Source organism: Limanda limanda, chromosome 4, assembly GCF_963576545.1.
Source record: "Limanda limanda chromosome 4, fLimLim1.1, whole genome shotgun sequence".
Classification (NCBI taxonomy): Eukaryota; Metazoa; Chordata; class Actinopteri; order Pleuronectiformes; family Pleuronectidae; genus Limanda; species Limanda limanda.
The window spans coordinates 24,336,870-24,363,663 of record NC_083639.1 but is presented as its reverse complement, the minus strand read 5'-3'; the positions used below and the strand labels follow the sequence as shown (position 1 = coordinate 24,363,663).

General features: G+C 39.8%; 1 protein-coding gene across 5 annotated transcripts in view; it reads left to right on the top strand.

Annotated features, from left to right (window-relative positions):
• The window catches only part of cadpsa (Ca2+-dependent activator protein for secretion a), a 152,105-nt gene that overhangs the window by 90,896 nt on the left and 34,415 nt on the right, over positions 1-26,794 (top strand). Inside the window, exons 14-25 of one of the 5 annotated variants that reach the window (XM_061069904.1) lie at positions 1,223-1,324; positions 1,422-1,485; positions 1,633-1,756; positions 9,373-9,479; positions 11,819-11,827; positions 13,547-13,703; positions 18,126-18,267; positions 19,970-20,104; positions 21,968-22,123; positions 22,709-22,856; positions 26,179-26,253; positions 26,581-26,664. In XM_061069904.1, the coding sequence (XP_060925887.1) occupies positions 1,223-1,324; positions 1,422-1,485; positions 1,633-1,756; positions 9,373-9,479; positions 11,819-11,827; positions 13,547-13,703; positions 18,126-18,267; positions 19,970-20,104; positions 21,968-22,123; positions 22,709-22,856; positions 26,179-26,253; positions 26,581-26,664 (1,303 nt within the window). Of the gene's footprint in view, positions 1-1,222; positions 1,325-1,421; positions 1,486-1,632; positions 1,757-5,529; positions 5,599-9,372; positions 9,480-11,818; positions 11,828-13,546; positions 13,704-18,125; positions 18,268-19,969; positions 20,105-21,967; positions 22,124-22,708; positions 22,857-26,178; positions 26,254-26,580; positions 26,665-26,794 lie in introns of all 5 variants that reach the window. The other 4 variants (XM_061069903.1, XM_061069907.1, XM_061069905.1 and 1 more) reach the window with 4 other exon arrangements.

Below are 26,794 nucleotides of genomic sequence, written 5' to 3'. Positions count from 1 at the left end.
AGCCAGGGATTATCTTGCAAGAAATAGTCACCTCTGGAACCAAACACTGAGGAAGAATCATAGGGATAGACTAACCATAATCCATAACACAAAGAACAGCACACATACATTTTCAAAAACATAACAGATTGACCTCTTATTACCATTTTCATGCTCCTGTAAGAACGGGGTCTAAACTGAAGTTGAATGTGACATTTCTTCCTCAGCGTGATGGTTTTCAGCAGCAGAGACCTACAGGTGGCAGTGACACTCTGACAGTGTCTGTTCAGAGGTCCATGGAAAGTGACAGGAGTCTGGATGAGATCATTGCTGATGTTGAGCAAACTTGTACCCTTTGAAATCAAACACAGCACTCATGCACTCATGGAGTGCAGCAAGGATACCAGCAATATCTCACTGTCTGCTGAAATAACATATTAAAGGGAGGGGCGTTGAGGGTGGTGGTGGGGGGCTGGGGGATTGAGAGGGACAGTGGGAGAGTGTTGTGTCTTCTGCTTCTCATCATGCTGTCATAGTGACCACTCCAGCTCCTCTTCTGTCACATGCACTCTGCTCACACTCCACCGTGACCTAACCATGTCAGAAACGATCAAAAGACTTATGATACACATATTAACACACCTGCTTATGAAGCTGTAGTTGCAGTCTCTTTAATGAAATGAGGAGAATATGATGCTGTAATGTTGTGAATGCTGTGATTTGCTGTTTTCACTGTCCATATAAAAGAGTGTGGATAATTAGTTTTGATTGACTGACAGTATCTCTGAGAGAGAATAAAGCATGTTTGTAGTATCTTTGTACTACAGAGCAAATCACCCACCTTTTCTGAATTAAATATGAAATTTTACTCATTATCTACTCACCACTATGCCAATGGAGGGTGAGGTGTTTGAGTCCACAAAACACTTTGAGTTTCAGGGGTAAAGAAACCTTCTATATGGATATAGTCAAATCCTGGGCCTGAACTATGTTCCAGCCATCAGCACTATTGGGTTATTGTTGTTTTCCCAGAACCTGGCATTACAACACTGCATCAGTGTCCCAACTCTGTTACTATGACTTTTTCTGTGATTAAGTGAATTTGAAACACTGACATCCATAAATAATCACCACTCTCAACATAATCTTGGTTGTGTCAGTGGATGGTAATCACTGCCTCATTAATGACAAACGGTGGGATGACTAACCTTTTCGTCTGCTTGTAAACACCGCTGTTTTTCAGGCCTGACGGTATTGGCACAGTTACGATAGAAGAGAAGGAGCGCTTTGAGGAGATCAAGGAGAGGCTACGTGTGCTTCTGGAAAACCAGATTACACATTTCAGGTTGGAACTATCAATGTACAATTACAACCATTTGCAAAACCATACCAAACCAGACTGCTTAGGGCTCAAATTAAAATCCACTCTGTTGCCTCCACAGGTACTGCTTTCCATTTGGACGGCCAGAGGGGGCGCTGAAAGCCACTCTGTCTTTGCTTGAACGGGTAAGTAATCTTTATTTCTGGAAGGATGAATACCGCTATTTCAGTCAATATTAAGCTTACGTGTTATGTTGACATTTCTCATCATTCGCCATGTCTTACCATGATATGGTTTGCTTTAAAGTAACTAAATAAAATTGTGTGTTCTAGGTTCTGATGAAAGATATTGTTACTCCAGCTACACAAGAAGAAGTCAAAGCTGTGATCCATAAGTGTCTGGAGGAGGCAGCCTTGGTTAATTACCAACGCCTGTCAGAGTACGCCAAGCTGGAAGGTATAGGTTACTACACCATCACTGTTCTCCTGTGTTTGTACATTGTAGTAACAGATCTGTTTAGACATCATGGTTTTCTTTGACAACACTTCCCTGCTGAGACAAGGAGGGCTATAGTAAGAGTTTTCTGTCACAAATGGATTCAGATGTTAAAGATTCTAAAGGTATGTTTGAGAGGATTTCTGAACCCAGTGGGACACTTATAGAGCAAGTGAGATATTAACTCAAAAGGAGTAAACGTTCGGTAAACTTGGCCAAGCCAAAATATACTATCACATAACATTATAACTTTTCGGTCATTGAAGAAGTAGAAGAAGTAATCAAGTGGAAGTTGGGGCATTTAGCTTCCCATTTCATATTGGGGTTGACTTTGGTAATTCCAAACAAACTTACATTTTTCCAGTTGCTGCCAAGTTCTAAAAATGATTTTTAATACTTTTTTCTTCACAGCTGCAGAGAGAGTAGATCTTATCATCTTTAATATTCCACTTAATAGAATGATAGTTGATCGTAGTGATCAATTCTATGTACTTACGTACTATGTCTTATCTTCAGCTGATCTTGAAAAATGTACAGTAAGTAAAAATGCATTCAACTCAATATTTATGCAGACTTCGTCCACCATGCCTAAGCTTCTTTTTCAGCTAAGACCTTTACTGCCTCTGCCTGCCACTCTGGTCTGCCTAGTAGCTGTAGTGATGCTCCTTTTATTTTGTCTGCCTTTCTCTTCTTTGCTCTCTGATGACTTCCATCCTCACTCCCCTCTTTTTCCTGTCTATTGGCTTCTGCTGCTTCTCACTTGCTGCCTCTTGAAAACAGGAAAGCCAATAGACAAGACATGATGGGACGGCTCCTTGTGTTCAACTCTTTTTTTGTTGCATGGTTCTTTAGTAGGTATCATAAACATTTTGCAGACATCTAAAACATTCTATCCCAAAAAGAGTCAGATAACTTATCTGGTAGCTTCTTCAAGGCAGCATTGTCATTAGTTGATTATTTGTTTTAGCTTACATACAGTTAATGTGATTCAAAACTATGGATCCTCGTGTGTGCAGTACAGAGATTGGTCCTGGTGTATAGCTTGGCTTAGAACAAAGTTGAGCTTAAAGTGAAAATATATACAGTCAACACCTTGCGTGTTGCATCTTGTCCATTCAAACTATTGTCACCAAATTATTCAAGAGAATTCTTTTTCGTTTACAGTACATACCTCATATTTGGCAATCCTTTTTATGCATTCTGACAATAGTCACTGTGCCTATTTGTTCTTAGTTTAGCTAGTGTATACTTTCATCGCCCAAATAATGTACAAGTGGATACAAGTGTTATATTCCCATCGCAGGTTCTACTTGTGTGCTTTTACAACTAATAAACAACTCTAACAATTAGGATGATGTATCTTAGTAGGTGAAAAAAAGAAGCTACATTAAGACAATGAAAGTAGTTTAGTCAAATTAAAAATGTGGGATGAAAACATATACCTGCACAAATGACAAATACAGTTCTCTGTGAATGGTTAACCGAATGTGATGGTCGCACGAGGCAGCCACTGAAACGTAGAAACATGTTCCGGTTTTTTTTTAATGCATTCATATGAGGTTGCTGTCTGTGGTTAATCCCTGAAAGTCAACTTGCTACCTTGGAAAGGCCTACTTTAATTGTCTTCAATCAATTTTACTTGTTGTTTTGACACTTGTTACTAAAAAGCCACGTAGTGTCTGATTTATAAATTAAGTCAGATCGAGGAGAGGTTATCTAGCTAGTTCAGATACACGAAAGAAGACCCAAACAGCAAACAGGCACCTTTCCTAAAATGGACAATTCACTGATGTCTGTAAATAAACTATAAACTCCATGAAGACACTAAGAAGGATAAACTTTAGTATTTGAGTTGGGATTGTTGATTAAACCCAAATTCCCTTTCTTTCATATCGATGGGTTTCTTGACCTATGGGAAAAATATGATATTTCAGAATTGACTTCTGCTCGGCAGAGCAAATGGTTAATTTGAACTCATCAGTCCATAGGTTTTGAGCCCCAACCAAACATGCATGGTAACATACTGCATTTACTATGGTATGTATTTTTAACAGTACAGGGGCGATGCCATCTTACTCTCTCTTTTGACTTGCAAACTCTCTTACCTGTCCCTACACTCCTCAAACCGCTTGGAAACTGTGTACTCTAAGGGTAGACTGATATGGTTTGGGCTGACTTGGCCTTTCAATGAAAATGAAGGACACTGACTGTCACCATCATCCAATTAAGATATATGAGGGATTTGATGCGGACTGACTAAGTATAGTAAGGGTGTAAAAGGTGCTTTATGTAGAATTGAGATTTATAAATTATTTGCCATGGCATTAATCAATTTAAACTGTATATTCTTCAGTTTCAACATGCCATGTTACTTAGTAACAGATAATTTCCAGCTGAAAGGACATTGTCTTTTGATTAAAATACGAAGCTGTCTATTTCATACCGAGAATTTTCTCAATGCCTACTGTAGTGTCTTAAGGGGCTTGGCCTGTGGTTCATTCATTTTGTCAGCCTACTGCTATGGTGGGTGCAATAGTTCTGTTTTGATTTGGACAGCCTACAAGTTATTGTGGGGGGGGATTGACTGCAGTGTCTTCGACAAAGTCTGGCAGCCGATTTAAAACTTGACTTTACCAGAGGATTTCAGATATGTGTAGTATGCAACCATGTAGCTCAGGCTGATATCCCACTATATTCCAGCTAAGACATATTCCATTAGCTGCTATAATATTGTCAGTTAACATGGCAGGAACTTCCATTGTAACAATACATTTCTGGTAAAGAAAATTTTCTTTGCCATGCTCTGGCGGTCAGTTTGATCCAATGTGGGGATAAGTGGGAAGGTGTCAAGTGTGTTTTGGATGCGTGGCAATGGCTAAGTGTCTTAAATGTTGCCATTGTTTCAGAAATCTATGTAGAGAGGATATGCTCCATCCCTCCAACATTGCATCACTGTGGGTGAAGCCCAGCGTATACTGTCAGTGTATTGGCTGGCCAGCGTTGTTGTGTCTAATGACTTGCGGACCACGCCTTCAGTTTAGACAGTTAACTTTATTTGACGCACATAACTTGGGTCTCTCAGAACAACAACTAACCCTTTCCAGCAGCCTGTCGTACAACTGCTGTGCACACTGCAGTACCTCCAGCCACCACTTGTGTAGCTCATACACAACAAGCGTCTTTTTGTTTCTCCGGTGCCTGCTTCACTGGGATGCCTGACTGAGCCAGCTCCTGCTGGGAACAGTGGTGTGGTCTGATTGTTCCAGCCTAGCTATAGTAGTGATAGGCTACAGGGCTTTTATAGGCCGACTAGAGGTGCACGGAGGTTTGGCTTTTAAGGGCTTTTTTTTTTATTAAGACGTATTTGACAGACCTCTGCTTTAACACATTGCTTTCATTTAGGTATAATACACAAAAGAGTTAATAAAATTGAGTTCTGTATTTGACTTTATTTCTTGTTTCAGAATACCACTATTGTGATTAACTGGCTCATATTACAGTCAGATTTCAAAATGCTACATATTGCACCTTTGAAACAATATTTTTTATTTGAATTGAATATGCCAATAAGTTTCAATGACAATTGTGAAATTATAATATACTTATTAGCAAGACAAAAATTACAGACAAGGGCCTTGAAAACTTCATATCAGTCTAACCCTGGTGACCTCTGTGCTCATCCACTCTGACCCTGGCCTCTCGCATGCCTCGGTATCCACCCTCTTTCTCTATAGGGAAAAAGAGAGAGATGTATGAGCACCCTGTCTTCTGCTTGGCGTCTCAAGTGATGGATTTAACCATTCGTGAGTACCTTCCTCATTCCCCAGCCTTACCACCCACCCCCCCCCCCCCCACCCCACCCCACCTCTGCACTTTGATTTTTCTCCCAAAACCAGCACATCTAACCACAACAAGCAACCTCTCATTTCTGCCTGGCATTGGTGTGTTTTTAGGTTTGTACCTGTTGTTTAGGTCTAAAAGTCAAGCTGTTTCTTAATATGTTTCAAAAGCAAAACATACTCTGATCTTTCTGTGAGTTTCTTGTATGTCTTGCCAAAAATTTTCTTTTTCTGTCTGTGACTTGAATGCATTTTTACTTTGCTTGTGTGTAAATACTCCGACGTGTTTATGGGCATGATACATTCAATCGGAGCACCCACATCCTGTATTTATTTAAAAGGTATTTAAGTCAGTTCTCTGAGGTTTGAGTGAAACATTGTTGTAAATAACACATTTCCATCGTGAACATGCCTCTGTTTTTGAATGACAGCAGATTTTCGTGTTGGTATTGATGTATAATTGTAACAGATATTTATGTTTTTTCCCCATATTAGATTTGAGTTTTATTGGAGATTCTTTGTGTTTTTCTTTTTTTGTTTGTTCTTCTGATATATTCTTCCTATATTACAAAATGAGGAAGTACTCTCTGGTTTAGAGACTGCTGTCATAAGACAAATGGATTGATACTTAAATGTCAACTTAACTTTACCTCTTTTTCTGACACCTTTTTTCTATTTCCTCTGGTTTGACTACTGAATGATCTCTTCTCTTACACCCTCTACCTGACTCTTCCCCTTCTCTCTCTTTACCTTCTGTCCATCCCTGCAACCCATTCAGTTTTTCTCTAAATTGAACTTCCTTACTTAGTGGATAAATCTCAGAAAAAACGGAAGGATCCAGGTGACGTTGTGCTGTATGCCTAACCTCTGCTGTTCCTGACAGGAACACATCCAGTCTACTTTATATCATACCACCATAAACCCTGTCACAATGTTCCTGTTGCATTGGTCAGCAAAGGCAGAGAAACTCTACAGGACATGTGTCAGGAATGTTGTGACAGCATAAGTGCCCCCCTCCCCCATGTGGTGTTTTTCATTACTCTGAATCTCAATTGAGATAAAACCTTTATTGACACTGAGAGGGTTTTGCAGGAATGGGACGAATAATAATAAAAACAAAGTCTATAAAGTAGGTGCAAAATAGGAAAAAAATATAGTTGTAAAAATTTGACTCAACCGCATATTGTCTGTAATAAGCTTAAGTATTTTAACATGGACAAAATTTGACAGAAGTGCATGAATGATTCGCTGACTTAAAAATGCAGCAATTTATTTGTTTACATGTTACCAGTGAAAACAACTTCAGCAGATACATTAATTAACAGAGGCAAAGTGCAAGCATGGAATTAAAATGTTAGAATGACTGGTATTTAAAGCATTTTCTTGGATAAGGGCACAGAATTTAGATAAACGATGTTGAGCATTTTTAGGAACAATCTAAATAATCAGAGTTCAAATTCTTACCAATTTCTCTCTTCATGGTCAGGTTGATGTGGCTGGCCCAGTATTAATATCATTTTTTTGATTTAATGCTATTGCTGTGTCACTAAACGGCAAATCCTCTAGTGTAGTGTTTATCATCACAATCAATACCACAGCTTTTGCTGTAACCCTTACAAATAGCCCAAAGTTAAAAGATATGTTTACAATTTTTAAGTCTATCTTAAAACACAGGGCACCTGAATTTTGAATTATTATAGTGCGAGACAATGTATTTGTATAAAAACAATAAAGACTAAAGTAAAAAACAAGAAAGAGCTATAAGAAGGCAACGGGGTAATGTTTCACTTCTTATCTGAAAAAAAGATTCTGTCTTCAAGATCCTCAAGCAAGTTCAGATACCTTTATATAGCACAGAGAGAAACTTGATAATAATGAAGCTCTATCAATTTAAAATCATAATAATCATAGATGTAATTTATAATTATATCTGAAAAACTGTAGTCTGCTATACAAAGTAAAAGTTTATACAACGAATTACTTGACAATACCCCTTTGAACCAGTATAAAGTTCCATTCTGTAAAAGCTCTCAGCCGTGCTAGCTTGACTTAATCTCAACCAGACAATCTCCCATCATCCTGCTGAGCTGTACACAACCTCAATGGGCCAAAAGAGCTCTGCTAGTAGGTGAACTGAACACAGTCATGACTGACATGGCCAATTCAAGTGGTTGTGTTCTTAAGTATCCAACAGAATGAGCATGACACACGCACGCACACACACACACACACACACACACACACACACACACACACACACACACACACACACACACACACACACACACACACAATAGTTATACTGTTGTACAAGAGAGAACAACACACAGACAAGCAGATAAAAGAAACAGCATGATGTTTGGAAAATGAGGCTCTTAATTAAGCCTCTTAAGATCTTAAAAACAGCATGTCTCAGAGAGGAGAATAACAATTCTAAAGTTTAAGCAGGAGTTGTGACCTTTTTCTTATAAAGGGCAATTTCAGTTTTGATAGTATCCTTGGAGGGTCACACTAAATGTGAAGTATTGATATCAATATTAACCACACCAACCTTTCCAATCTTTTCCCTTTAGACCCTCACCATTTAAAGCTTACCTGCAAATGTTTCTGCTGCTCTATTGTAAGTGATAATGCAGAATTTGGTGTCCTGATACTTGAAGACAATGGATGAAATGGAACCACTCTGCTTAATATCACTGTTTTTCTTATGCAGAATCCATTAGCTTCTATATCAGATAGCCTTGGGGTGCATTATCATGCTTATACCATGGCCAAAAATAAAGCTGGGCTAAATTAAAAAGCACCCATGTTTAGTCACTGCCAGCAGGCATCTGTCAAGGGATCGAAGTCAGGTGCACTATCTCGCCATGGTATAACGTTGGTCCTCTCTTGGAACAGGCATGGTGCTGAAGTCAAATTTACATGAAACGCCCTCTACATTTCCTCATTATACAAACACAATGAGATTCAGCCTCACAACCCTTAAGGTCAGATTCTGAGGAAATCAGCACAACATACCCACCACATCATTGCATGATGAGTGTTCAATGTACATGCTGTTTACATCCCTCATCATTATAGCCACTTTCTCTCTGGATGACATCATTGCTGTTGGCACATGATTCATTTGCTACATACCACAGAGGATCACTATTTCCTGCCACCCAACTTTGGCACTCATGGGAATAGTGTTTACATAAAATATGTAATAGAGCTGGTATAACAGTATAACTAGGGCTGGGTAGAACAAGCAATGTGTTAAATGTAGCAGCTGGATGTGGCTTCAAGGAAAAATAGCGGGCAATTAAGAAAATTATTTAAAACAACCCAAAAAACTAAGACTAAAAGTTACTCATCTCTGATACCCAGCCCTAATTACATAAGTTGATATTTCATTCGTGTAATTTGAATATGACCATGAGATTGTCCCAGTGATTTAGGCTCAGGCTATAAACTGGACTAAGGATCACTTTTGAGGCAGCAACTATATCCAAAATTTGTGAGTGACTTAATCATTTAGCTCCTGTGTTTGGGAGTAAGCAGAATAGCATGAATGTTTTTTACCTGAGTAGCCTATCAAATACTGCACTAAAAACAAAAGATTTATTTTTTCAAAAATCTTACAAAGTCTGTTCATATAAAATTAAGGTTGCATGCATACAGTGTCAGTTTAAGGAAGAAGAGTTACTGATCGAACTTGATGGCTACAAACACTAACCTCTGACATTTGTGCTCCAGAGAATGTAGGGCGTTTAGTCACTCCTGCCAAAAAGCTGGAGGACACCATCCGCCTGGCCGAGCTGGTGATTGAGGTCCTTCAGCAAAACGAGGAACACCATGCTGAGGTACGTGTGCCTGCATATACGTGTATGCATCTGCTCTCTCTTTCTCTCTCACACACACTCACTGTAGGGCAGTATGGGCTGGTAATGAGAGAAAGTGGGGCTATTGAAAGCAGCTGGGGTCATCACTGAGATCCGTCAGCTTTCACACGAGCATACCATATTGAGAAAAATCTTCATTCCATCATCATACGATCAAGAAAAGTGTCTTATCAAATAGGGTTCAGTTTCTCAAGTGACTTAAAGGTGACATATTATGCCCATTTTACCGCAGTTGATATGGTTCATTGGGGTCTTAATGAAATGTCTGAAACATATTTTGGTCAAAATACTACAAGGATCATTTAAAACAGCAGCCTTTTTACCCTGTCTAAAACAGCCCTCCTCAGATTGACCTGTTTTGGGTGAGGGGTCACCATCATCTCACCGGTGACACCCCCACCCAAAACAGGTCAATCTGAGGAGGGTGGAGGGTCACTCCGGTGGTGATGATGGCGATGGTGGTTCAAGGCCATGTAGCGAGACTCCCTACATGGGTATGGTGTGTCTATGATGTGTATTGTGGTCATAATCCCATTGGACGCACTCTAGAGTATCGTTTCTGACAGAGAGGAACCACAAAAAATCTCGGGAGTTGTTTTTTTCCAGAGTTTTTGGGACGGTAGACATGCCAGATAACCAAATTAACGTGTAGAAGCACTACAAAAGTGGAATTTTCATAATATGTCACCTTTAAGGCAAAGGTTCCTTTATTGTCTCCCATGGGAGAAATTTTTTTCAGATTATTGGTGCTGCTGCATCAAATCAGGCATAAGTAACAACATTAAATACAATAAACACATTCAATAAAGGCATTTTCCTGAGATTAAACAAGTGAGCAGTTTAGTAACACTGTTAGGAAATTTCCAGCAATGTAATTTTCACAGGCATACAATACAAAATGAGTGTATATTTTTGGTTTTCTGTCAGCTTAACAGAAGGGGGGGTGTGTTAGAGTACTGAACAGGACTGCATAAACATATGCACTGCAAATACTGAGTCATTAAAAATTTATGTTTTGACTATAGCATTTCAAGTCTATATTCTAATAATCTCTGTTATATCACCTTAGATATCGGATTCACCTTTTTGAACATCATAACAAGATAATCGAGTTCTGGTCAAATATTCCAATGACTCTCTGAAATAATATATTATATATGTCACGACATTATGATTATCTTTTATTGACTCTTTTTTGTAAACAATGAGACAACAACCAGTGATGTTTCAAACTACATAAAATGTCACTTTTATTAGAAATGCATTTAATGGTAAATTGTCTGTATATATATATAGTGCTCTTCTAGTCTTGATGACTACTTAAAGCACTTTACAGTACATGTTTTGCCATTCACCCATTCACACACACATCCATACAGTGTTTTTATGTTTTATGTGCAGCATTTTCTCTATAAAAAAGGAACATTTGGGGTTCAGTATCTTGCCCAAGGACACTTCAGAATGAGGGAATCTGGGTTTGCATCGCCGATTTGTGGTTAGAGTTACACAGCCTTTCCCCCTAAGCCACAGCCGCCGCTTATGAGTGCCATATTGTGTGGATTTTTGTATCCACTGTATGTTACCAGTTTAGCACCTGTTAGTGTCTCGTAGACACATGTCATTGGTCCATAGTGTAGTGTAGTGTGATATTAGTAACAGTCTGTGTAACCTGTCCAGACACACCTACAATGGCCTGAAAGATAAGTCGTTCTGCTGACAGTGTACTCCCATTTAAGTCCAAATGAAGTCCTCGCGAGAAAGAAGATTGCAAGTCTCGGTGGGAGCAAATGGTTTTCTCAAATTAAAATTACAAAACATATTTAAATCAAGTATGATTCTATAACCCTTGCACTGGAATGTGAGCATAATGCTACACATTTTTGTTTTGTTTTGTAGAAATGCCAGATTTAGTGAAGAGTAGCCTACACTGGCAGCAGGGAGAATTTCACCACATCAGTTTCATCAGTCACAGAGTTTGGTTAATGTATTGGGCATTGGCTGACTTCAGAAATCTCATTCGTTCTCATAGCATATGTTAACCATTGATTCAGTTCAGTTTCTACAATCATTAAAATAGTAGTGGATCTCGGGATTCGTTTCAGATGATGAATTAAATGAGGTGCACACATGAAGAAAGCATTTAAAGATCTTTTGTGCTTTTGCTGTAAATGCTGTGTAATGAACATACATTACTGTAAATCACATTTTTGTCACTTTGCTATTTAAACAAAACAAAATTGACTCCCTCTCTGCTTTTTATTTCACTGACTTATTTGGTTTGCGGGGAAATGCTTGAACAGGGAAAAGAGGTATGTGAAATTCTCAGTGCCATGTGCCCCATCTCCCACCCTTCCCTTACTGTAAGTCCTGTGCATGCACTCTATAACACGGCTATTGTTGCAAAGGATCAGTAATGTTTCCCTTCTCAACAATGACCTAAAACCCTGTTCAGCTTGTGATCACTGGTAATGAAGTGCTTGTGGCAGTGCTTGTTAGCCGCTAAGCTAGCAACAGTTTTGCCTTTGCTGATGAGGAACACAGACAAGCACTTAGACACAATGTGTTTGTTGGACCCATTAACTTATGCTCCGAGAAAACAGGGTCCAGAGTTCTGACTTTTGGTTCTTATTGTGGAACTTCTTGGCTCAAACAGTACAACTCTGTACGTTGCTTTCTAAGAGTCTACCCCAAACCATCCCTAAATATGCTAACCTGATTCCAGTGTTTAGCCATATGCCATTTATTGCAGTTCAGTAAGAAAACTTAATGAAGATGTTATGTCACCTGTCCTCCCCTTAAATTAACCATTCCTTTCCATCTACATTGGATCTTTCAGCAGTCACACTGGAGAGAATGTGAGGCATGCTCAGAGATCACATTATCACAACCCATGCAATTCAGTGAATCATGCTATGCTGCGGAAAAATCAAAAAAAGCCTTTGTGAGCACATCTGTAAACTAGTCTAACTCCAACTCTGGAAAATGTTGGTGTTGATTCCAATGATTTTATTTGTTTATTGATTTATTGTCAGTTCATAACGTAGACACATTCAAATCTAAAGGTTATCACAATTCAATGCAAACAGCCTCTATTAATTTGTACTTATTTGGCTCTAATTCTGGTAATTCTGGTCCCAATTTGTGCCTCTCATGTAATCACCAATTTTCACCTCATTTTCTACAAAAACACTAGTGCAACAGCCTGATAGTTATAAATGATGATTACATGAGGGACACTGACTGGATGCGCCTTCATGCCAAACTACCCAACACCAAGAACAGAACTCCCATGGCAAGTGCATGACCCCCCCCAACCTCCCCCCCCACACACACACACCTACAACCACGTAAGCCCATGGGTATATTCACATTACAGCGTTGACAGCTTGATGTGAATGAGCAAACACCATAGATCCTCGGGGGTCCCTCTTAAGAGGCCTGGCAAGAGTGGGGGTGCATGGAGAGAAGCGAGTGTTTCGGATGTGCATGAGAGTAGACCGGTCCCTGCACAGTCACTTCACTGTGTCTGTTGGATGGGGAGATGAGCACGCCACAGCTCGCTGGCTCCTTTTTTCTGATTGACTCACTGAAGGAGCAGCGGGTGAGTGTTTAAGTAGCTCCCTGCCACGGCTGCTGAGGAGCTGCTGCTGTTTCCTCTGTGGGCCAATAGAAAAGTGTGTGATTCTTCCGTGCCCAAGCTCAGTTCTTTCTGCTTCAAGTTGTGAATAATCCTGCCCTGGAGATCGTGCAGTGAAGTCATTGAGGCAACTTCTTGATCTCATATGGTGAAATGTGAGAGAAAACCACGAACTGTTGCAATGCATCAGTGGGGTTAACAACCAATGTGTTTATACTAAATGAGATTTAAACTGTGAATAGTACATTTTTTCCCATTGGGGAGCACATATATGTCCTTTCTGTCGTATTTATTATTATATACTTATTGCTTTCCCTCTCAATCTCTTGATTTCCCTCCTATCCCTGTATTTCGGCTTCTTTTCTCTGTCTTTACCTTCCTCTGAGTGAAGGCCTTTGCCTGGTGGTCAGATCTGATGGTGGAGCATGCTGAGACCTTCCTGTGTCTCTACTCAGCCGACATGGACGCAGCTCTTGAAGTCCAGCCGCCGGACAGCTGGGACAGCTTCCCCCTCTTCCAACTGCTCAACGACTTCCTGAGGATGGACTGTGAGTGACGAGCTATTGATACCTAACATACAAGTCAGTGAGGAGACTGAAGTATAGCTGCAGTTGATTATAATAAGTGAGGAAGGATCCTGGGGGTCTACAGGCCTGACTGACGGCTTTAGATGCATACTTGATGGTGATAAAACATTGTCAACCATTTTACATTGTTTGCAACCAATCTGCATTTGTATACATTATGTGCATTCTGCTGTACCTACTCTGATTCTAGAACCGTTATGCATTCATTCCAGACATTATTATGAACATCATGACTATGAATGATTAGAAGTAGCTTTGTTTCCGGGATGTCTCTTGCTTTTGCACTGCTACTAGACAGGATGGGAAGCAGCAACCCCAGATGGGTTAAAAGCAGAGGTTCAATTTCCCCTTGCACGAGTGTGCCTGTGCATGTCTTTGCATGTGTGTGGGATAATAAAATGTATCTTAATCTTAATCTTAAATTAATAAGTCTTCATCAGTGTTTATGAAATTTTAATCACTCAGCTCTATTTTATAATCAAAAACCAAAACTGAGAACAATTGTAAGGAAGGTATAAAACTGCTGTTGACTGCATACACCAGTCTCCCTGAAACATCCCTCAAATGTCTATGAAAACATTCCTGTCAATATGAGACGTCTACTTTTGGCTTGTGTAGGTGTTTGTGTGTGTGTGTGTGTGTGTGTGTGTGTGTGTGTGTGTGTGTGTGTGTGTGTGTGTGTGTGTGTCTGTGTGTCTGTGTGTCTGTGTGTCTGTGTGTATGCGTGTATGCGTGTGCAAGAAAGAGCAGAGACAACAGTGTCTAACTGAAGATAATAGTCAGGTCTTGATGCTGCTGGTTGCTGTAGGCCAGTCATCTCTCTAATGAACTGCTCGCACTTGCCTGCAGGAACACTGTGGAGCTGTCCGTGGTGCTGTAAAGGATACACTGTTACAATGAGGACTCAATCTGCAGGGTGCTAATTGTCCCTGGGGAATGCTTCCCCTTTTCAGTTTGTCAGGCAGGAGTCAAGGAGAAGGCAGAGCGCCGGCCACTCATTCAGCTCAGCAAAGATGACTGCAAATAGCTTGTTATGCTCACTTGTTAGTGTCTTCAAATTGGCCACTTCTTTGCTCCATATTGTCTGTTGTTGGAAAATTGCTCCTGAAGTACATAGCGATGGACATAGCTACAGCCGCTAGCAATATCACAGTGGTGATTAAAAACAAACCCCAACTGACAACAAATGACTGGCTACAAATTGTGCTTCGAAAAAGATGTAATGCAAGACTCCAGCAAAAACATCTTCAATTTCACTAGTATATTAATGAGCTGCACACACTTGCCTGCAGGAACACTGAGGAGCAACTTTTGGTAGGCTGCATCATTTTGATCTTTCCTTCAAACCTGCCCTTTTCAATAACACCTATATTAATTAGTGGTGGGGGAAAAAATCTATTCTGTTCAGTATCGCGATATTTTGCGCCCTCGATTATATCGATAATGTAGCACAAGTATTGCAATATTTAAAAAAAAAAAAAAAAAAAAAAATATTTACAATTATATATGTAACAGCCCCTGGCTGGCAAAGCATGATGAGGAGAGTTTCAGAGTTTAAAAGATACCTAGTGTGTGTGCGGAAAGGATGTTCTCCACTGCAGGAGATATAGTAACGGCCCAGAGGAGCACTTTAACATCTGAGCATGTTGACCAACTCCTTTTTCTGAACAAAAATGCCAATATTCCCAAATGAATTTAACATTTTAGGTCATGACCTTGCAGGTCTCAATTTGATTGAAACTCTAGGTTACTCTTATTTATATGATTGAGCTCAGTGTTCATGTGAGAGGTCAGAAAATAACTACAAAGGTCCTGTAACCCTAACCCTAACCCTTGTTCACAAAATTAAATGTGACATTTGAAGTGAGTTGAGCAGTCTTATTTTCCTCATTTTTTGTAATGCCTTGAATAATATGGTGGACATGAATTGCAATAAATCGCAGAATCGAATCGCAGTACTTGCAGTATTGCAATATATCGCAGAATCGCAATACTATTGAATCGTGGCCCAAATATCGCAATACTATTGAATCGTCACATTTTTGCCAATTCCCAACCATAATATTAATATAGAGAGATAAGGCTTTGTGTTATTTTGAATTTCTATTGTTAAAAAATCCAGTTAAAACCAACAGAATATGTGTTGCTTTTCACAGCATAGACACTAAAGTTTCTGACATCATCACTCAAACAGGAGGAAATGGTCAATTTGATCGAGACTTTTCCTTGGCTGTGGATTTGTGCACATCTGGTGAAGATAGAAGCACTCTGCACTCCTCCAGAGTTACGCTTTTTGGGTTATCTTAATGGTGTTAAACTTGTGCCTCATTTCTGTGCAAGCAATTTGAGATCAAGAGCACAGAATACCTTTTGCTAGCACATTAATTATATTTGAAGAAAAATGATATGCAATTGTTTGAGCAAATCAAATTATATTTTGTGCTCAGTAAATGCATTTGAGTTTTTTTCATTATCCACATAAGTGTCTAACTATGAAACCTCTGATTTAGTTTCACTCTATACTCATTCAAACTCTTGCTTTGCGCGCTGTCAGAACACTGCACACCCGCTCATATTTTCTTTCTCTTTGATCCTCTCCTTTGTGCCGATCAGAAAAGGTTCATTCAGATTTGCTCTTTGTTGTCAAAGTAAATTTTTGCACAAATTAAATAATGTTTTACTAGGATACAATATCTCACACATATATTATGCCTAAACCTTGTAGACAAATTAAAGCATCAGAGAATGTGACATCCTGACATTGATGTTGTAGTGGAGGTCATGCTCAAAATGCTTATTTCCTTTTATATACTCACCAGTATCCTTCTCCACCTCACAGTTGGTAATGAAGGAAATCTGTTAGTCTCCAACCTCAGATAACATGACATCAGGGTCACACAGAAGACAGTGGTACAAGTCATGATTATTAACCTGACCCTTATTTGTGATATCAGTGGAGACAATGAAGACAATAAATCAGTGTACCATCCTTCCTCTTCTGATTGGCTGTCATCGTGCAAAGCCACAGCCCACACTGTTAATGTGTAGCAGTATCACCAGAGGGTCATCCCCAAACAAACCATCACCAATACCAAGAGAAGACCCAACAGAACCCCCCATCGCCCAAACAGCGTAACAAGTCCACACTTCAGCAAGGCAAAGCATAACATCATGGGGACATCTTTTCCACAGAAGGTCATCTGCGCTGTTGCCCCACAGCGGTGCACTTATGTAGCAGTAAATAGCCTTGGCACTAGACAGGCGCCAAAGTCGGGCTGCCATTCGAGGAGTTAATGACGTCTAAAGCAGTGGTAGCTGGGCCAGAGCGAGCCCTGGGAACACACTCCTGGACACAACACATCCAAGTGGACAGCAGCCGCTCAAGTGGCTAATTGGGAGAGTGGCAATCAGGGAGCACGACAAACATTGCACCTAGTGTGTATCAGTGACCTTGACTCCAGTGCCAGCACCACACAAACACAAACACACACATGCTCAGAGGGGGAGAGAAAAACAAAGAGGGAGAGGGAGAGGAAAAGCAGACACACTGCATGGAGCCGTGAGGCATCACATTAGCACACACTGGCCTCCATTTTATCTCCTGTGGTCTTTGTCAGTGTTGCCTTTTTACCAGTTGGGAGCCGGCGGAGACTGGGGGAAATGTGTGTGACGAGTTGAATTTAGAAATACCCTGATACGCCGACCTTTTGTTTGGAGAGATTGAAAAAAGAATATGCTGTGTCATCCCTTCTAATGAGCAGCTAACCAGCCACAAACACCAACTCTTGTCCATTATCACCATCTAGGAAAGGGCTTCTCTGTTACTCATCTCACTGCCTTTCAGATTTATCTCAGAACAGGCACATAAACATTTAAAAGTGTTGTTAGCATCGACGTGTACACAGTAATGCATTCTTAAGATACATTTATTTATTTGTCCCAAACACATGCACAGACATGCACAAGCACCCTGCAAGGAGGGAAATTTAACCTCTGCTTTTAACCCATCTGGTGCAGGACACACAGAGCAGTGGGCAGCCATGTATGGCGCCCGGGGAGCAGATGTTGGGGGAGTAAGGTGCCTTGCTCAGGGGCACTAGACAGGGTAGAGAGAATCCTCTTGGATTTTTGGACAGATCATTCGTCTTTTTGTTGTTTCTCCGTGGAGTCGAACCAGAGACGAACTAGAGACCTTTTCTGCCCATAGTCCAAGTTTCTGCCACTAGTCCACCGCCTCTCTGTACTATATATCTCTCATTAGATTACTTGTAAACAGATATTGAATGTACATTTTTACCATGTGGGCTCGTATCACAAACTCAATCCCAAACTCGCTCAGCGGTGCCTGCTACTGCCTGTGTGCTTCTTTGTTCCCCCTCTCAGATAACATGTGCAATGGGAAGTTTCACAAACACCTGCAGGACCTCTACGCCCCCCTGGTGGTGCGATACGTGGACCTGATGGAGTCCTCCATTGCTCAGTCCATTCACAGAGGCTTTGAAAGAGAATCCTGGGAGCCTGTCAAGTAAGGATACTTTTAATTCACTTCACCTTTACTATTGTTCCTCAGCTATTGTAGCTTAGTTCAGTAGTTTCACTCTGCATATGTTTGTACAGATACAGCATGGATTCTGATTCTTTTTGATTCTTGATTCTTTCATTCTTTATTATTACTACACCTTCAGTCATTTGGTTATGACCCTCTTATGGGAACCACAGGGCAAATTAGACACTGTTTATTTTGAAGTGATAAAACAATTACAAGGCCTATCAGAAACAGAGGTGGACCAGCCTGAAGATGAAGGAGTGGGAACAGAGGTCAACTGGTCTGCCCTTTGGAGACAAGGGGTAGATTTCTAGTGGGCCGGTGACTAGGGATTAGGAATAGTGTCTGGCTGGACCTCTGACTGGAGAAGAGCAACAGACTTTGTATAGTCCAACAATGGAGCAGAAGAGACGTTAGTTAAGAACCCCAGTGCAGAAGAACAGGAGGCGTCAGCCCAAAGGATGCAGCCAACGTCTGCTGTAAAGGTCTCTGTAGGATCCGGCTCCTGAAATTGAGACACAGCTAAATGAGACACAGGTGAAACAAGAGGTGAAGGTCAAAATAAAACAGGAAATGACACAACACAAAGATTCCAAAAAAGTAACTTAACTGAGACCAAGGTGGATGACGCTTCTAACACGCAAAACTAAAATAGAAAAGAAAGCTCTTGAAGAAAAAAATGCGGCATAATAGCCGTAGAAGACACAGATGAATATGTCAAGAGAGGTTGTGGTGATAAGAGCTTACACTCTTATGTGTTGTAAAGAAAATCCTGTGCTCCCCGCTGCACAGAGATCTGCCTGATGCACCAAGCTGCTCCATGTCTTGCTTGAATAATATGGAGGATTTGTTGCTGTCCAGAAAACCTCCCGCTGCGTTTTGCATGTTTGAAAGCCAAACTCTGGGTAAATTCCGGAACCAATTCTCCGGACTTTACAGGTCATGAAATGGCTTCTGATTCTTCAAACTTTGTGGTAAAACTCAACATTCATGGACTCCTCTAAAATCAACGATGGACAGAAGACATTGAATACTCCTGCCATCAAAGTCTGTCTCAGAACCTGAAGTGGTTGAAAGTTTTTTATATCATAAACAGATAAGAGGGGTTGTTCTGTCGGCTAAAAAAATATTTGTATTTGTAAAAGAGAGAGAGAGTGAAATCAGTGGTGAGATGCTTTTGTAAACATCTATATAAATATACTAAGCAGAATGCTGAATGTAAATCTCACGATGTGTGTGTATGTTTAACAATAATGAAGCTCAAAAGTGCTATACATTTAATATGCTGGTTATGTATCAAACCCACCTGGGTTCTTGCAGAATGTGTGTTGTCATCCAACAGTAAGATGCACAGCAGGCACATGCCAGTGGTCCTGTCTATAAGTCTCTCTCTGTCTGTGTGTTGTTCTTCACTGTGTCTTTATTTTGTGACAGATTTACATACTGTATCATGTACCATATGTTCAGATCCCCAGAGTCACTATGCTCATTTCAACAAGCCTATTCCACTCTGTTTAATAAAACAGCTGTTTTTCTAAATGTAGTTTTCTCATTATCAAAATCTCTGATAAAAGTCTGACTTAAATGTATCTTCTATCTGTTGCTCTTCATAACTCATTTGCATCTGCTTTGACACATAATCTTTGTTTCCTGTTTTCTGTTATTCTGTTTCTCTTCACAGAAGCCTAACAAGCACTCTGCCCAATGTCAACCTCCAAATGGCCAAAGTACCAAACCTAACAGTTCCAAGTGTTAACATCCCACAAATACCCAGCTTTTCTCCACCTAACTGGATGACAGCTAATCAGGACTCAAAGTGTGTATCTGCATTGTCCAGCCTTAGACATGCGCACATGTCCTTGGTATGAATCTGGCATCTAAATTATATGACCCCAATCAGATTTACCTATATAAACTTATGTATCCAAAATATTTTATTTTTTTCCAAAACCATACAGTACAATTGGAGTATGCAGTACATGTGTGCTAGAGGGACTGAAATCAATATTATTATTATTATTATTGATTATTATAAATATGCATATTTTTGCATCTATAAGCATGATGTTTGTACGCTAAACATCAAAAAAATGAAAAAGATTCTCCCCAATTAATTCCATTTTTATTTATACTATAAAGTGGGTGATTAGATAGGGATTCTTGCTTTAGTAATAGAATATATTCCAGTAATTGAATAAATTTAAAGTGAGTGCTATCATTAAAAGCACTCTGCATATCTTAATATACACTTGACACATCATATATAGCACTTTCAAAAGTTAAGCGAAACGTTGTCTCCACCAACAACTGGGATCAAAGGTGTAAAATCTCCGGCATCTTACAGAGTGTGACGCTGTCAGCGCAGCACATCATCTCTAATTCCCTCATCTGGGAGCTTGTGCATGCACACTCAAAAATACCAGTCCTGAAGTTCTCAATTTACAAAAAAGATGAGCGCTTCAACCTTGACTTCAAATGTAATTACTAGTCCACTTAGCAAATAAAAGATACCACTTGAGATGACATTTTTCTGTTTCAAAAGAGATTTGTAAAAAGGGCAGAAAGGACTCCGGCAGGTGAAGGACGGCATCAGTTACTGTTAGAGAACATCCATAGATGTGGTAATCTGTTGCTGGTCTTGTTGTTTTTTACATAAAATCAAAGCCATGTTCATACCAACGTCACGGCATGGTGTGTGTGGATGGATGGAGGTGGCAGTAACCTTTCACTCCTACATACTATTTGTATTTGTATGAGCTGATGTTGTAGACACCCTGGCCCTGGCTTCTCTCCCCTGACACAGTTCCAGTCCTACTTTTCCCTCTGGTCCCAGCAGTTCTCCTGTGTAACTCCCTATCCAAAATGACAGTAACAAAAAGGGGGTTTCCACACATTCATGGGAGTCTAATTTTTAATGTTCAAAAACAGAAAATGTTCCAGAAATCAATAAATTGGACTTTGACTTGCAGATTGGGTAATTTCAAAGCACATCGGAGTTTCTTTCATCCATATGCCTCAATCTCATAGACATAATTTCTTAAAAAAGACAGAGTCCAGAATTTTTTTAGAATAACTTATCATCTGTCTTTGTTCCTCTTGTTCCTGTTTTTTCGTAAATGTACACACTGCAAAATGAATCCCCTTCATTGTTCTGAGTACTTTACTTTCTTTTCTGTCTGTTCTGTCTTGGTGCACACACTCTAAACCACTAATATTGCTTGGTGTGAAAATGAAAGGATGGAATGTTCGTTCATTTTCGCCTTTACTCCCTTGGTGTAGTGTTTATAAAAGTATGGAACCTGTTTCCCCTAAGACTATGCTGAGGTGCATAGAGTATCACATGGTGGTGTCTGTGCAAAGGTCCATCTGAGCTCCTGAAACTAATTGAATCATGGCTACCCTGGTCAGTTCACCAGCAAATCACAGATTAGGAACTTTCCTCTCATTTACACCAGCTGATCTGTGTAAGCACAAGACATTTTGAAGGCAACAGTGAAACCACAGATATATTAAGTCTTTTGCCTATTTTCTTGACATAATGACATGTCTTTTATGTATTATTTATTGAAAAGTTATTCTTGTGTTACCTGTATATACATGCATGAAGCCAAATAGCTCATTCACCACACCACTGTTTTCTCCTTTTCAAAGTTGTTGTCCTCCATGTGCTCTTCTGCAGTAATGGTTCAGGGACATCAGAGGATCTCTTCTGGAAGCTGGATGCTCTGCAGACCTTCATCCGAGATCTCCACTGGCCAGAGGAGGAATTTGGCAAACACCTGGAGACCCGACTGAAACTGATGTCCAGTGACATGATTGAGTCCTGTATCAAACGGTAAGACACTGTTTAAATGTTACAGCAAGCCAGCCAACAGCACTGAGTTGTGTGTAAAGTGGTTTTTCAAAACATCAACTAATGTATAGTTGTAAAGAAATACTAGGGTGAAGGCACTACTTCAGGTTTTTACCAATTCCAGATAGAAAAGTATGACATGACGAATAGGGCACACTAGGTAATTTCACTGGCAAATAAATGAAGCTCAAATAGTTAAATATGTAGTCTTCAAATGAAGTTGTGAAATAAGCAATGAAAGAAAAAATACCCAGGCAGATTACCCTGAGATTTTTTTAATCTTTGCTCACAATACTGGTGAATGGACTGGCCTCCTTCAAATGAATGAAACAACTGGGTTTTTTTTCTGATCACAGCATTATTGTAAAGTTAAGGCTGTGATAAAATTATGATTTATGAATATGGGCTATACAAACACATTTTGATTAATTGATTGATGATAAGTGCTTCAAATAAATGCACAGTTTGTAGAGATGACTTTTAAGAAGTCTCATGTGTGGAAGCTCATGGCCTCAGTAATTTTAGAAACCTGTTCACAACCCTTCACATTTCTGTCCCTCTCTGAAGGACACGAGCTGCATTCGAGGCCAAGCTTCAGAGGAGCAGCCGGGCCACAGACTTCCGCGTGCCACAGTCCATCTGCACAATGTTCAACGTAATGGTGGATGCCAAGGCCCAGTCAGCCAAGCTGTGTGCCATGGACCTGGGGACGGAGGTAGGAAAAGGCATAGGAGACTGGTTCTCTTCATCACACAGGGGGACACAAATTGAAGCTGCCATTTAGTCCTTAGGCACAACATACAGGTCCTGAAAATGAATTGTTGGGATTTTGAGTGGCATTAGAAGATAAAGGTGTAAAAGCGTTGTGTTTTTCTCTGTGACTTAAAAACATCTTTCTTACTTTGTTTCTTTTTTTTCTTTTGCACCACTCACATTATTTTACATGTTCCATGTCACCTCTTTCTTTTCCCTTTCGCTGCTGCTTTGATTTCTTCTCTCTGTCTTGTGAAAGTTTGTTAGAGACTGGGTAAGTGTGGCTACAAATTCAATTGAAATCTCACCCTCCAGTTCCCAAATGTATAATTAGTCATCAGTTTTCTCTGTCTGTCTTCATCCACTTTAATTGTTTGGATTTCATTAGCATATGTGTAGATAGCATTGAATATACATGGGATAGAAGTGATAGATCTCATATTTCACAGAATCCCGAGACTGATACCAATTACTAACGATGAATTAATTATTGCATAGTCCTTTGCTGTTCTGTTGGTGCTACAAGGCTCAACAAAAGGATTCCTCACAGCAATGCTGCCTCTCAGTTTCCATTTGTCTTATGGTCTCTCTCTGGGCAGTGATTCATTGGAAAAACAAACAAAACAAGTATTTAATTAATAAATGATAAAATAATTTAAAAAAATTAAAGGAATCAAACATAATAAAATACAATACATATAATATTTGATCAAATGAACGATGGATAAATTCATTAATATTCATCTTGTTTATAAACCTCAATATCTCTTCCATCCTTACAGTAGACTGCTGAAGCCCTTTAACTTTCCATCCAAGACACTTAACCTAAGGTTACTCAAATTTTGCATTTTATCTGACGACTGTGGTCACTTCTTGTCACAAAGTTTGCTTGTACGAATGTCAACTCAGAATAAAGATACTACATCATTTTCAGACAAAACCTCCGGAGGAACTCCAGAGAATTGGAGGCGGACCTCCTCCAGAGGTTTCTTTTCACTCATGAACAATGCAATGGGAGATTCTCCGGTCAGAAACATTCACAATAGCAACAAATTCTCTGGCGGGTTCAGGTGAGCGTGGGGCAGAAGCAGGAAGCAGGATGTTAAGTACTCGTACTGCTGCAGAGAACACATGTTTGGGTTGGCAGCAAATCGACAACGACATCTTCAGTTGTGTCTTTTTACATATAAGGTTCCGCTTTTTCATCCGGAGATATTTGTTTTGTTTTAGTTTTTTTAGTTGTTTTTCTTTCACATGTTAGAAAGATCGCCAACGCCCCACTCGCTCGATGAGTTCTGCAAAGGATCTCCTGCTGTGTTCTCACATCGGCTTATCCAGAGTTTTCGCAGGGAGTCTGCAGAAACTCTGAGGCTCTCACTCTGACATTTGCGTTTACAAAAGCAGCGCTTGTGGAGAAACTCCGGAAAATCTAAGCGTTTCAGTGCATGTCTGAAAGCAGCTTATCTTGTGGGTACAGACTCTCACCATGTGGGAAGCTGAGGAGGGCTGTTTTAAATGATCCTTGTGGTATTTTGACCAAAATATGTTACAGACATTTCATTAAGACCCCAAGGAACCATATCAACTGTGGTAAAAGGGGCATAGGATGGGTCCTTTAATGTGACTCATAATGTTTAGTTATTTATTCCCACAATAAGTAAAAAACTGATAAAGAACTTTTGACCTTCTCTGTGATTTAGTCTTGGTGTAGCCAAGCCCTAGCTACAGTGATCACATGGTGATCCACACGCTGCTTTCAAACTAATTAAGATTAGTACCTACTTCTGTTTACAACCTAATAAACAGATCGTCAACATCACATCATGCTATGTTTGTTTAGTGCTCTGAAGGGTTCAGGTTACTCTCAGACCTGTTCTGGTCACACACTGTAAATAGACTGATAGTTATTGAATATAACTAACAAGGAGCAATTACAATTTTCCAACAAAAGTAGCCCTTCCAACTCTAGGTCATCTTACAGTTACAAGTAGTGATGTGTGATGACCTTTTTGGCCTCATAATGAACTAAATACACACACTCATGGTATTAGCTGAAAATGACATGACATGCTCAGTGCATACTGTGGCAGCAGAGGGTCTGCAATGGCATTTGACAGTGGAGGCTTTAAATGAGGAGAAGCTACCTGAATGTTTTGTGCACTGCTCTGTGCTAATAGGACAGAGAGAGACATACATTCTGAGTCTGTGTATTTGAATTTTGGTATTAGACCTCAGTCAGCTGCACTGGTGTGGCCAAATCCTTTCTCACATTGGTGGATAATTCTCTCTTATGCACATGTGAGCTAAATGCTCATGCACTGTAAGGTGCAGCTGGATGTTTGAGAGAGCAGCTTTGCAACACAAGCAGAATGAAGTGAGCAAAACACAGAAGAGCAACAAATCATCAGTATTTTCGTCAACTTCATATTCACTCATTTCCATAGTTATGGATCATACCATCAGTCAGCTATGATCACACGTCACTACAGCCTCATGCCGATTTCAGACACAGGAAGTGGCACATTTAATTAGCTTTCACTTACACATAGTACTTGTCCTAACGACACACCGTTGACATTGCCACTCCTATTTTTAAATCCAGGGACCCCCACAAAGCCAGGGACTGCACACCCATAAGCATAGGATTGCTGAGAAAGAACAACTGTCTACTTGCCTTACCACAGGCAGTTTTATTTCACATCACATGAATTCAAGCTTAAGAGTGGTCACGACTACTCTACATCCAAAAGAGCAAAAAAAATATTTTTGTTTAGTTATTTATTCATTAAGGTATTTAATCTATATGTTTTATTTGCACATATGTGCCTGAAACACTGTTGTGCGTTCATATGCAATAACACCTGAGCCAGCAGATGAGAAAATTAATTTAAAGGATCACACAGGGACAAGGAGGATCTTAACTCAGTTTGAACATGAGCAAAAAGTTTGCACATTCTCTAAATATTGACATTGATATAGTATGTGAGCTTGAATATCTTGTTGTAATCCACAGTTAATTTTTTTGGTTGCAGCATATATAATTGTTAATGGTATTACCCTTCCCATCATATCCAAACTAAAATAAATCTAGGGGGAAAAAAAACACTATTAACATTGTAGGATAGTGCTGTTTTAAAACAGAGGATAGACTGCAACTACAGCAACATAGACATTTTCATGAACTTGTGTAAAATTGTCAATTGTGTCTCTTTAATGTCGGACTATGGTTCCTTAAAGTGAATGAGAGGAATGACATGGTTTCTTTTGCTGTTCTTCCTCTGCAGAGACAATACCATTCCCAAATTGATGATCTAATTGAGGAGACGGTGAAGGAGATGATAACTCTGCTGGTTGCTAAGGTACAACATGGAAAGAAAATGGCCAGAGACACTTGTTGAATGACTTATGACTGATACAAAAACACGCAAAAACAAAGAGACTCAGAGACACTGCAAGTGACCAGAAAGAGACACAACATAAAAGAGGCTGAAGCCGACTGATAAGGCTGGACTCACAGTACATTTACATGGCTTTAAGCTGACATAGACATGACATAGTGCTACAGTATACTAAGTGCACTACAGCAGAATGAGGACGTGACAGTTGCTTGCAGGCATTAACAATGTTTTTTGACTTTTCATTGTAGTAGACAGTTAATCATTTTGTTCTATTCTCTTGTGTCATAGTTTATGGTCATTCTAGAGAGTGTGTTAGCCAAGCTCTCCAGGTATGATGAAGGAACACTCTTCTCCTCCTTCCTATCTTTCACAGTAAGTAGCACATATGTAGTTTCATTAACACCTTTCTCGTCTTACCAAACCTCTTCGAATAGATTAATCGCCAGCTTTATTGGTGCTAATTTAGTTTTTCCAATGCAGTGCATTGGGTGATTATGGGTAT